The following is a 12,736-nucleotide window of genomic DNA, read 5'->3' on the forward strand; positions in this document are numbered from 1 at the left end:
GACACAGGTTTAAGGTGCTGGGGGGTAGGTACAGGGGGGATGTCAGGGGTAAGTTTTTCACTCAGAGGGTGGTGGGTGAGTGGAATCGGCTGACGTCGGTGGTGGTGGAGGCAAACTCGTTGGGGTCTTTTAAGAGTCTTCTGGATGAGTACATGGGATTTAATGGGATTGAGGGCTATAGATAGGCCTAGAGGTGGGGATGTGATCGGCGCAACTTGTGGGCCGAAGGGCCTGTTTGTGCTGTGGCTTTCTATGTTCTATGTTCTATGTAATCTCTCTCTGTAACTCAGCTTCTCAAGTCCCGGCAACATCCTTGTGAACCTTCTCTGCACTCTTTCAACCTTATTTACATCCTTCCTGTAACTAGGTGACCAAAACTGTGCACAATACTCCAAATTCGGCCTCACCAATGCCTTATATAACCTTACCATAACACTCCAACTTTTATACTCGATACTCCGATTTATAAAGGCCAATGTACCAAAGGCACTCTTTATGACCCTATCCACCTGTGACGTAACTTTTAGGGAATTCTGTACCTGTATTCCCAGATCCCCCTGTTCAACTGCACTCTTCAGAGTCCTACCATTTACCCTGTACGTTCTACTTTGGTTTGTCCTTCCAGTGTGTAATATCTCACACTTGTCTGCGTTAAGTTGCTGGTTGAGGTTGCTGGGGGGTGGAGTTTGCTGGGGGGTGGAGTTTGCTGGGGGGTGGGGTTTGCTGGGGTGGGGTTAGGGGTTTGCTGGGGTGGAGTTCGGGGGTTTTGCTGCGGGGGTTTGACTGCGGGGGTTTGCTGGGGGGTGGTTTGCTGGGGTGGGGTTAGAGGGGTTGCTTGGGGTGGCGGTTGTTGCTGGGGTTTGCTAGGGGGGTTTGCTGCTGGTTGAGGTTGCTGGGGGGGTTTGCAGGGGTGGGGTTCAGGGGTTTCTGGGGGGGTTGTTGTTGGCGGGGTTGGGGGTTTGCTGTAGGGGGGGTTTGCTGCTGGGGGTGCTGTTGCTGGTTGAGGTTGCTGGGGTGGGGTTAGGGGGTTGTTCTTGGGGGGGTTGGGGGTTTGCTGCGGGGGGGGGGTTGCTGCTGGAGGGGTTGTTGCTGGTTGAGGTTGCTGGGGTGGGTTTTCTGGGGTGGGGTTCGGGGGTTGCTGGGGGTGGGTTTTCTGGGGTGGGGTTCGGGGGTTACTGGGGGTGGGTTTGCTGGGGGTGGGGTTCGGGGGTTTGTAACGTTCGATGAGATTGGTTTCCTCACCTCTCATGATCTTTCTCAGCACCGATTGGCTCCAGTTTCTTCAATATCGTTTCAAAGTCGTGGATCTCTTTGGTGAACATCTGGAAATAGACATCAGCACATTGATTGGCTCCAGCACACTCTGAGCCCCCCACTCCAGATCGTCCACCCTCTGTCACTGCGCCATCCTCTGCTTTATCTGCTCTCTGTCCTTCTGACCTCCCCACGCCCCCCCCTCACACTTTCTCTGCCCTCCCTCTCTGCCCCGACACCCTCCAATATCTTCCCCCTTCCTCCTCCAGTGGCCTCACTCACCCGTCCAGCTGCTGCTCGCCGTCCCTTTCTATTCCTAATCCCTCCACCAGGGGAACTCACCCACAGAGACTCGAAGCTATACAAATCTCTGACTAAATCTCTTTGCCTCGTTCTACCTCACCCTCTCTCCTCTTCTTTTTGAGATATGAATCTATAGGCCGGGATTCTCCCAAAAACACTAAGTGCCCAGCAGGCGAGAAAACAGGAGAATTTCCTGCCCGCTTTTTTGGCATACTTACCTGAACGATTCTCGGACACTCTGTACATCACAGAGTGCCGAAGAGAGATTCACACTGGAAAGTGGTGGGCACAGCCCTTGCCACCCGAGAGGCTGGCAGCATAGCGCCGAGTGGGTCACTGCGCATGTCCTGATCTGTCAGCGCTGAGATTGGCGCGTGCGTACTGGCACCCCCATCACCAGCCTCCAATCGCTAGCCTCACATTTATTCCCAAACATCTCACCTCCACCCTTCCACACCCCGGATCACTGGCCAGCCCCGAACTAACATCCCCATGGTCTTCCTCCCTCCCTCCCCCACCGATCCCATTGCACAGTGGCAGCGGGTCCTCACCCTCTTGGCACTGCCTGGTGGGCAGTGCCAGTGTGCCCCTTGGGCAGTGCCAGGGTTCCAGGCACCAAGTTGATTTCATGTGATTTGATTTATTATTGTCACATGTATTAGAATACAGTGAAAAGTATTGTTTCTTGCGCACTATACAGACAAAACATACCGTTCATAGAGAAGGAAATGAGAAAGTAAAGAATGTAGTGTTACAGTCAAAGAGAAAGGTCAACTTAATCCAAGGTAAATCCATTCAAAAGTCTGACAGCAGCAGGGAAGAAGCTGTTCTTGAGTCAGAGCAGGAGCCAGACCAAGCTGTGATACAACCAGAAAGAATGCTTTCTATGGTGCATCTGTAAAAGTTGGTGAGAGTCGTAGCAGACATGCCAAATTTCCTTAGTCTTCTGAGAAAGTAGAGGCGTTGGTGGGGCTTTCTTAACTATAGTGTCGGCATGGGGGGACCAGGACAGGTTGTTGGTGATCTGGACACCTAGAAACCTGAACCTCTCGACCCTTTTTACTTTGTCCCCATTGATGTAGACAGGGGCATGTTCTCCTTTACGCTTCCTGAAGTCGATGACAATCTCCTTCGTTTTGTTGACATTGAGGGAGAGATCCTGCGCGGATCAGCTGGCGGGGGTATTCACAGACATCTTCAACCTCTCTTTACAACAATCTGAGGTCCCTATCTGCTTCAAGAAGACGACCATCATCCCGGTACCTGAGAAAAACCAAGCAGCGTGCCTTAATGACTATCGTCTGGTGACTCTGACATCCATCATTATGAAGTGCTTCGAAAGGTTAGTCATGGCACGAATCAATTCCAGCCTCCCTGACTACCTGGATCCACGCTTCAGTTTTTGCTTGTAAGCCGGGAGCAGGAGCACAGACTTGTGGTCTGATTTACCAAAGTGTGGGCGGGCGATAGAGCGGTAGGCATGTTTGATATTTGCGTAGCAGTGGTCTAGGATGTTTGGGCCTCTGGTGGAACAGGAGACGTGTTGGTGGTAACTTGGTTGGACGCTCTAGAGTTTGGCCTGATTGAAGTCCCCGGCCATGATGAACAAGGCCTCGGGATGTTTCGTCTCAAGGCTATTCGTAGTGGTGTATATTTCATCCAGCGCGATCTTCACGTCTGCATGGGGTGGGATGTAAACTGCCATCAGGATAACGGAGGTGAACTCCCGCGGAAGGTAGAGGGGCGACATTTTAGTGTCAGGTATTCTAGGTCCGGGGAGCAGAAACTCACCAGTGTTGCTACGTCTCGGCGCCACGAGGTGTTGATTAGGAAGAAGACCCCACCTCCCCTGACCTTGTCTGAGGCCGCTGTACGGTCCAGTCGATAGATTGAGAAGCCCTCTGTTTGTAGGGCACTGTCCGGTGAAGCAGGAGTGAGCCGTGTCTCCGTGAGACAGAGCACACAGCAGTCCCTCAGTTCTCTTTGGAAAGTTAGTAAAATGTTATTGTTTATTGTGAAGGGAATTGATTACAGAAGTTGGGAAGGTTATGCTTCAGTGGTACAGGGCATTGCTGAGAGCACATCATTGTGTATAGAATTGGTCTTCTTGAATAAGGAAAGATGTAAATGCATTGGAAACAGTTCAGAGAAGGTTTACTAGACTCATACCAGGAATGGGCAGGTTGCCTTATGAGGAAAGGTTGGAGGTTAGGTTTGTATCCACCAGAGTATGGAAAAGTGAGAGGCGACTTGACTGAAACCTTTACAACTCTGACAGGATGGATGTGTAAAGGATGTTTCTTCTTGTCAGAGAATCTAGAACTGTGCGGCACTGTTTAAAAATAAAGGATCACTCATTTAGAACATAGAACAGTACAGCACAGTACAGGCCCTTCGGCCCACGATGTTGTGCCGAGCTTTATCTGAAACCAAGATCAAGCTATCCCACTCCCTATCATCCTGGAGCGCTCCATGTGCCTATCCAATAACCGCTTAAATGTTCCTAAAGTGTTTGACTCCACTATCACTGCAGGCAGTCCATTCCACACCCCAACCACTCTCTGCTTAAAGAACCTACCTCTGATATCCTTCCTATATCTCCCACCACGAACCCTATAGTTATGCCCCCTTGTAATAGCTCCATCCACCCGAGGAAATAGTCTTTGAACGTTCACTCTATCTATCCCCTTCATCATTTTATAAACCTCTATTAAGTCTTCCCTCAGCCTCCTCTGCTCCAGAGAGAACAGCCCTAGCTCCCTCAACCTTTCCTCATAAGACCTACCCTCCAAACCAGGCAGCATCCTGGTAAATCTCCTCTGCACTCTTTCCAGCGCTTCCACATCCTTCTTATAGTGAGGTGACCAGAACTGCACACAATATTCCAAATGTGGTCTCACCAAGGTCCTGTACAGTTGCAGCATAACCCCATGGCTCTTAAACTCCAACCCCCTGTTAATAAAAGCTAACACACTATAGGCCTTCTTCACAGCTCTATCCACTTGAGTGGCAACCTTTAGAGATCTGTGGATATGGACCCCAAGATCTCTCTGTTCCTCCACAGTCTTCAGAACCCGACCTTTGACACTGTAATCCACATTTAAATTAGTCCAACCAAAATGAATCACCTCACATTTATCAGGGTTAAACTCCATTTGCCATTTTTCAGCCCAGCTTTGCATCCTATCTATGTCTCTTTGCAGCCTACAACAGCCCTCCACCTCATCCACTACTCCACCAATCTTGGTGTCATCAGCAAATTTACTGATCCACCCTTCAGCCCCCTCCTCTAAGTCATTAATAAAAATCACAAAGAGCAGAGGACCAAGCACTGATCCCTGCGGCACTCCGCCAGCAACCTGCCTCCAGTCCGAAAATTTTCCATCCACCACCACCCTCTGTCTTCGATCAGACAGCCAGTTACCTATCCAATCGGCCAACTTTCCCTCCATCCCACACCTCCTTACTTTCATCATAAGCCGATCATGGGGGACCTTATCAAACGCCTTACTAAAATCCATGTATATGACATCAACTGCCCTACCTTCATCAACACACTTAGTTACCTCCTCAAAAAATTCATTCAAATTTGTGAGGCACGACTTGCCCTTCACGAATCCGTGCTGACTATCCCGGATCAATCCGCATCTTTCTAAATGGTCGTAAATCCCATCCCTAATGGGCCCTATTCTTTACCTGGTTTACCTCCTTCACATATTTATAATATATTTTAGGATTCTCCCTAATCCTGCCTGCAAGTCCATTTTCATTCCCCCTTTTAATTGCTTTCTTCAGCTCCCACTTCCGATATTCCACCCCGGGCTCCAGCTGAATTGCTCCCTTTGGACTTGCTCAAACTTTCTCTTTGGCTGTGGGCCAAGTGCTGGTACATGGGATTCGGTGGGATTCAGGTGTTTCTTGTGTGTCAGTACAATGGGTCAAAGGGCCTCTTCTGCACTATATTATTCTGAGGCAGCATGAGACAGAGTGTTGGATCAAGAAACCCTTGCAAAACTGCGGTCAATGGGAATCAGGGGAAACTCCGCTGGTTGGAGTCATACCTGGTACATAGGAAGATGGTTGTGGTTGTGGAGGGTCAGTCATCTCAGCTCCAGGACATCACTGCAGGGGTCCCTCAGGGGAGTGTCCGAGGCCCAACAATCTTCAGCTGCTTCATCAATGACCTTCCCTCCGTCATAAGGTCAGAAGTGGGGATGTTCACCGATGATTGCACAATGTTCAGCACCATTCGCAACTCCTCAGATACTGAAGCAGTCCAGGCTCAAATGCAACAAGATCTGGACAATATCCAGGCTTGGGCTGACAAGTGGCAAGTAACATTCACGCCACACAAATACCAGGCAATGACCATCACCAAAAGAGACATTCTAACCACCGCCCCTTGACATTCAATGGTGTAACCATCACTGAATCCCCCACTGTCAACATCATGGGGGTTACTATTGACCAGAAACTGAACCGAACTCGCCACATAAATACTGTGGCTACCAGAGCAGGTTGGAGGCTGGGAATCCTGCGGCAGTAACTCACGTCCTGACTCCCCAAAGCCTGTCCACCATCTACAAGGCGCAAGTCAGGAGTGTGGTGGAATACTCCCCCTTTGCATGGATGGGTGCAGCTCCAACAATATTCAAGAAGCTCGACACCATCCAGGACAAAGCAGCCGCTTGATTGGCACCACATCTACAAACATTCAATCCCTCCACCACCGATACTCAGTAGCAGCAGTGTGTACCATCTACAAGATGCACTGCAGCAATTCACCAAAGATCCTTAGACAGCACCTTCCAAACCCACGACCACTTCCATCTAGAAGGACAAGGGCAGCAGATACATGGGAACATCACCTCCTGCAAGTTCCCCTCCAAGCCACTCACCATCCTGACTTGGAAATATATCACCGTTCCTTCGCTGTCACTTGGTCAAAATACTGGAACTCCCTCCCTAACAGCACTGTGGGTGTACCTACACCTCGGGGACTGCAGCTGTTCAAGAAGGCAGCTCACCGTCACCTTCTCAATGTAAACTAGGGTTGGGCAATAAATGCTGGTGTAGCCACTAATTACTTCCCCCTTTCAAGTCAAAGAGGTTTACAGCATGGAAACAGGCCCTTCGGCACAACTTGTCCATGCCGCCTTTTTTTTTAAAACCCCTAAGCTAATCCCAATTGCCCGCATTTGGCCCATATCCCTCTATACCCATCGTACCCATGTAACTGTCTAAATGCTTTTTAAAAGATAAAATTGTACCCACCTCTACTACTACCTCTGGCAGCTTGTTCCAGACACTCACCACCCTCTGTGTGAAAAAATTGCCCCTCTGGACACTGTTGTATCTCTCCCCTCTCACCTTAAACCTATGCCCTCTAATTTTAGAGCCCCCTACCTTTGGGAAAAGATATTGACTATCTAGCTGATCTGTGCCCCTCATTATTTTATAGACCTCTCGAAGATCACCCCTCAGCCTCCTACGCTCCAGAGAAAAAAGTCCCAGTCTATTCAGCCTCTCCTTATAACTCAATCCATCAAGTCCCGGTGGCATCCTAGTAAATCTTTCCTGCACTCTTTCTAGTTTAATAATATCCTTTCTATAATAGGGTGACCAGAATTGCACAGTATTCCAAGTGTGGCCTTACCAATGTCTTGTACAACTTCAACAAGACGTCCCAACTCCTGTATTCAATGTTCTGACCGATGAAACTAAGCATGCTGAATGCCTTCTTCACCACTCTGTCCACCTGTGGCTCCACTTTCAAGGAGCTATGAACATCTACCCCTAGATCTCTTTGTTCTGTAACTCTCCCCAATGCCCTACCATTAACTGAGTAACTCCTGCCCTGGTTCAATCTACCAAAATGCATCACCTCGCATTTGTCTAAATTAAACTCCATCTGCCATTCGTCAGCCCACTGGCCCTCTTTCTTAGGGAAAGAAACCTATCGTCCTTACTCAGTCTGGCCTTCATATGACCCCAGACCCACTGTGGCAACGTGGTTGACTCTTAATTGCCCTCTGAAATGACCTTGCAAGGTCAGGTGAAGGGGAATAACAAATACTGGCCTTGTCAGTGACACCCACATCCTGTAAATGAATGAATAAAGGTGGAGAGAGCAGTTACTAAAGCGGACAGTATTCTGGGCGTTATTAATCGGGGCAGAGTGGACAAGAGCAAGGGGATTGTTAACCCCGAGAAAGCAGATTCAGCCTCAGCTGGAGGACTGTCCAGTTCCGGGATCCACTCTTTAGGAAGGATGTGGAGCATTAGAGAGAGAGCGGGAAAAAGATTCAGGAGAATGGTTCCGGGGATGAGGAACTTCAGTTATGAAGGTAGATTGGAGAAATTGGGAATGTTTTCCTTGGAGAGTTTGAGAGGAGATTTGATGGAGATGTTCAAAATCATGAGGTGACTGGACAGAGTAAGGAGAGAGAAACTGTTCCCATTGGTGGGAGGATGGAGAACCAGAGGAGACAGATTTAAGGGGTTTGTGAAAGCAGCAATGGAGACATGAGGAGAAATTAATCTGCTGCTTCACAGCTCCAGGGACCCGGGTTCAATTCCCGGCTCGGGTCACTGTCTGTGTGGAGTTTGCACATTCTCCCCGTATCTGCGTGAGTTTCCTCCGGGTGCTCCGGTTTCACCCCACAGTCCAAAGATGTGCAGGTTAGGTTGATTGGCCATGCTAAATTGTCCCCTCGTGTCAGTGGGATTAGCAGCGTAAATACGTGGAGTTACAGGGATAGGGCCTGGGTGGGATTGTTGTTGGTGCAGGCTCGATGGGCCAAATGGCCTCTTTCTGCACTGTAGGGATTCTATGACTGAGTGTAAGATTGCCTGAGAGTGTGCTGGAGCAAGTCCAATCGAGGCTTGCAAAAGAGAATTGAATCATTGTCAGAAAGGAGGAATGTGCGTGGTTATGGGAAAAAGACAGGGAAATAGCATTGGGTGAACTGCTCCTTCAGAGAGACAGCATAGTTACAATGGGAAGAATTACCTCCTCCCACGCTGTAACCAATCTGTGATTTTCCCCAGTATCTGGGGCAACATTTATTCCCATCACCTTCAGTATGAGCAGGTAAAACCTCCTGCCTCTGCCCCCTCCCTCATGCCAATCTCCCACGCCATGGCACAGTAGTCAGTCTGTTCCTGGGCGAACTACAGCTCACTACAGGGAACTGCTCACTGTCACCACCCGCAAACACTCCCTACCGCAGCTTCCTTCTTCTTCAACTCCTCTTTACGTTTCTTCATGCTTGTAGCCACACTTGTTGGCGTCGGTTTGGTGATATGGATCAACTTTGCCTGAATCCTCACCATCAGCTCTTCATTTCTCCTCTTTGCTACTCGGAGCTGAAATGAGTAAAAAGACACGAGTGTTACACTGGCACAAAGCATCGCTCCCTCCCTCTGTCCCAGTCCCGCTCCCTCCCTCTGTCCCAGTCCCGCTCCCTCCCTCTGTCCCAGTCCCGCTCCCTCCCTCTGTCCCAGTCCCGCTCCCTCCCTCTGTCCCAGTCCCGCTCCCTCCCTCTGTCCCAGTCCCGCTCCCTCCCTCTGTCTCAGACTCACTCCCTCCCTCTGTCTCAGACTCACTCTCTCTCTCTATCCCAGTCTCTCTCTCTCCCTCTGTCCCAGTCTCTCTCTCTCCCTCTGTCCCAGTCTCTCTCTCTCCCTCTGTCCCAGTCTCTCTCTCTCCCTCTGTCCCAGTCTCTCTCTCTGTCCCAGTCTCTCTCTCTCTCTCTCTCTATCCCAGTCTCTCTCCCTCTGTCCCAGTCTCTCTCCCTCTGTCCCAATCTCTCTCCCTCTGTCCCAGTCTCTCTCCCTCTGTCCCAGTCTCTCTCTCTCTGTCCCAGTCTCTCTCTCTATCCCAGTCTCTCTCTCTCTATCCCAGTCTCTCTCCCTCTGTCCCAGTCTCTCATCTCTGTCCCAGTCTCTCTCTCTCTGTCCCAGTCTCTCTCTCTATCTCTATCCCAGTCTCACTTTCTCCATAGAACCATAGAACCATAGAAAATTACAGCTCAGAAACAGGCCTTTTGGCCCTTCTTGTCTGTGCCAAACCATTTTTTGCCCAGTCCCACTGACCTGCACTTGGACCATATCCCTCCACACCCCTCTCATCCATGAACCCGTCCAAGTTTTTCTTAAATGTTAAAAGTGACCCCGCATTTACCACTTTATCCGGCAGCTCATTCCACACTCCCACCACTCTCTGCGTGAAGAAGCCCCCCTCTAATATTCCCTTTAAACTTTTCTCCTTTCACCCTTAACCCATGCCCTCTGGTTTTTTTCTCCCCTAGCCTCAGCGGAAAAAGCCTGCTTGCATTCACTCTATCTATACCCATCAAAATCTTATACACCTCTCTCAAATCTCCTCCCATTCTTCTACGCTCCAGGGAATAAAGTCCTAACCTATTCAATCTCTCTCTGTAACTCAGCTTCTCAAGTCCCGGCAACATCCTTGTGAACCTTCTCTGCACTCTTTCAACCTTATTTACATCCTTCCTGTAACTAGGTGACCAAAACTGTACACAATACTCCAAATTCGGCCTCACCAATGCCTTATATAACCTTACCATAACACTCCAACTTTTATACTCGATACTCCGATTTATAAAGGCCAATGTACCAAAGGCACTCTTTACGACCCTATCCACCTGTGACGTCACTTTTAGGGAATTCTGTACCTGTATTCCCAGATCCTTCTGTTCAACTGCACTCTTCAGAGTCCTACCATTTACCCTGTACGTTCTACTTTGGTTTGTCCTTCCAAAGTGCAATATCTCACACTTGTCTGCGTTAAATTCCATTTGCCATTTTTCAGCCCATTTTTCTAGTTGGTCCAAATCCCTCTGCAAGCTTTGAAAACCTTCCTCACTGTCCACTACACCTCCAATCTTTGTGTCATCAGCAAACTTGCTGATCCAATTTACCACATTATCATCCAGTTCATTGATATAGATGACAAACAACAATGGACCCAACACCGATCCCTGCGGCACACCACTAGTCACAGGCCACCACTCAGAGAAGCAATCCTCCACAACCACTCTCTGGCTTCTTCCATTGAGTAAGAAGTTTAACAACACCAGGTTAAAGTTCTTCCATTGAGCCAGTGTCTAATCCAATTTACTACCTCCCTATGTATACATATCTCTCTCTCCCACTCTCTCTCTCTCTCTCTATCCCAGTCTCTCTCTCCCTCTGTCCCAGTCTCTCTCTCTCCCAGTCTCTCTCTATCTCTATCCCACTCTCTCTCTCTCTCTCCCTCTGTCCCAGTCTCTCTCTTTTCCCACTCTCTCTATCCCAGTCTTTCTCTCTCTCTCTCTATCCCAGTCTCTCTCTCTATCGCACTCTCTCTCCCTCTTGATCCCAGTCTCTCTCACCTCTGTATCCCAGTCTCACTCTCTCTCTCCTGTTCCCATTCTCTCTCTATCCCAGTCACTCACTCTCTTTCCCACTGTCTCTCCCTTTAGTTTAAACTAGGGTTTAAACTAGTATGGCAGTGGGAAGGAACCAGAGCAGTAGGTCAGCAGGAGAAATAACTGAGGGAGACCTACACACTAAGGTCAGTAAGATTAAGAGGAAGAGCAGGTGGGAGTACTTGTTGAACACAGCGGGACTAGTGGTCTGAAGTGCATTTGTTTCAACACAAGGAGTGTAACAGATAAGATTTTAGATCAGTACTTGAAACTATGATGATGTTGCTATTATAGAGACTTGGTTGAAAGAGGGACAGGATTGGCAGCTAAACATTCCACTATTTAGATAGCGGTCGGTGTGTTGCCTCCCAGGAGCCAGAGTCCACGATGTCTCGGATCGTGTTTTCGAAATCCTTAAGGGGGAGGGGGACCAGCCCCAAGTTGTGGTTCACATAGGCACTCAAGACATAGGTAGGAAAAGGGATGGGGATGTAAGGCAGAAATTCAGGGAGTTAGGGTGGAAGCTTAGGGTTAGAACAAACAGAGTTGTTATCTCTGGTTTGTTACCCGTGCCACGTGATAGTGAGGAGAGGAATAGGGAGAGAGAGCAGTTGAACACGTGGTTACAGGGATGGTGCAGGAGGGAGGGGTTCAGATACCTGGACAATTGGGGCTCTTTCTGGGGTAGTTGGGACCTCTACAAACAGGATGGTCTGCACTTGAACCAGAGGGGTACCAATATCTTGGGGGGGAAATTTGCTAATGCTCTTCGGGAGGGTTTAAACTAATTCAGCAGGGGGGTGGGTACCTGAATTGTAGCTCCGGTGTACAGGAGGTTGAGAGTAGTGAGGTCATGGATGAGGTTTCAGGGTCGCAGGAGTGTACTGGCAGGCAGGAAGGTGGTTTGAAGTGTGTATACTTCAACGCCAGGAGCATCCGGAATAAGGTGGGTGAACTTGCAGCATGGGTTGGTACCTGGGATTTCGATGTTGTGGCCATCTCGGAGACATGGATAGAGCAGGGACAGGAATGGTTGTTGCAGGTTCCGGGATTTAGATGTTTCAGTAAGTGCAGGGAAGGTGGTAAAAGGGGGGGAGGTGTGGCATTGTTAGTCAAGGACAGTATTACGGTGGCAGAAAGGACATTTGATGAGGACTCATCTACTGAGGTAGTTTGGACTGAGGTTAGAAACAGGAAAGGAGAGGTCACCCTGTTGGGAGTTTTTTATAGACCTCCGAAAAGTTCCAGAGATGTAGAGGAAAAGATTGCAAAGATGATTCTGGATAGGAGCGAAAGTAACAGGGTAGTTGTACTGGGGGACTTTAACTTTACAAATATTGACTGGAAAAGATATAGTTCGAGTACTTTAGAGGGGTCGGTTTTTGTCCAATATGTGCAGGAAGGCTTCCTGACGCAGTATGTAGATAGACCAACAAGAGGCGAGGCCACATTGGATTTGGTACTGGGTAATGAACCAGGCCAGGTGTTAGATTTGGAGGTAAGTGACCACAATTCGATTACATTTACTTTATCAATGGAAAAGAATAGGTATATACCAAAGGGCAAGAGTTATAGCTGGGGGAAAGGAAATTATGATGCGATTAGGCGAGATTTAGCTGGCATTGGTTGGGGACGGAAACTGCAGGGGATGGGCACAATTGTAATGTGGAGCTTGTTCAAGGAACAGCTACTACGCGTCCTTGATAAATATGTACCTGTCAGGCAGGGAGGAAGCAGACGTGTGA

General features: G+C 49.0%; 1 protein-coding gene across 1 annotated transcript in view; it reads right to left on the reverse strand.

The window, feature by feature from the left end:
• spef2 (sperm flagellar 2) overlaps nt 1–12,736 on the reverse strand; it is a 386,645-nt gene that overhangs the window by 330,410 nt on the left and 43,499 nt on the right. Inside the window, exons 5-6 of the mRNA XM_078213897.1 lie at nt 8,785–8,925; nt 1,243–1,322 (exon numbers count right to left, since the gene is read on the reverse strand). Of these exons, the coding sequence (XP_078070023.1) occupies nt 1,243–1,322; nt 8,785–8,925 (221 nt within the window). The remainder of the gene's footprint in view (nt 1–1,242; nt 1,323–8,784; nt 8,926–12,736) is intronic.

The sequence above is a fragment of the Mustelus asterias genome, chromosome 6 (genome assembly GCF_964213995.1).
Source record: "Mustelus asterias chromosome 6, sMusAst1.hap1.1, whole genome shotgun sequence".
Lineage (NCBI taxonomy): Eukaryota > Metazoa > Chordata > Chondrichthyes > Carcharhiniformes > Triakidae > Mustelus > Mustelus asterias.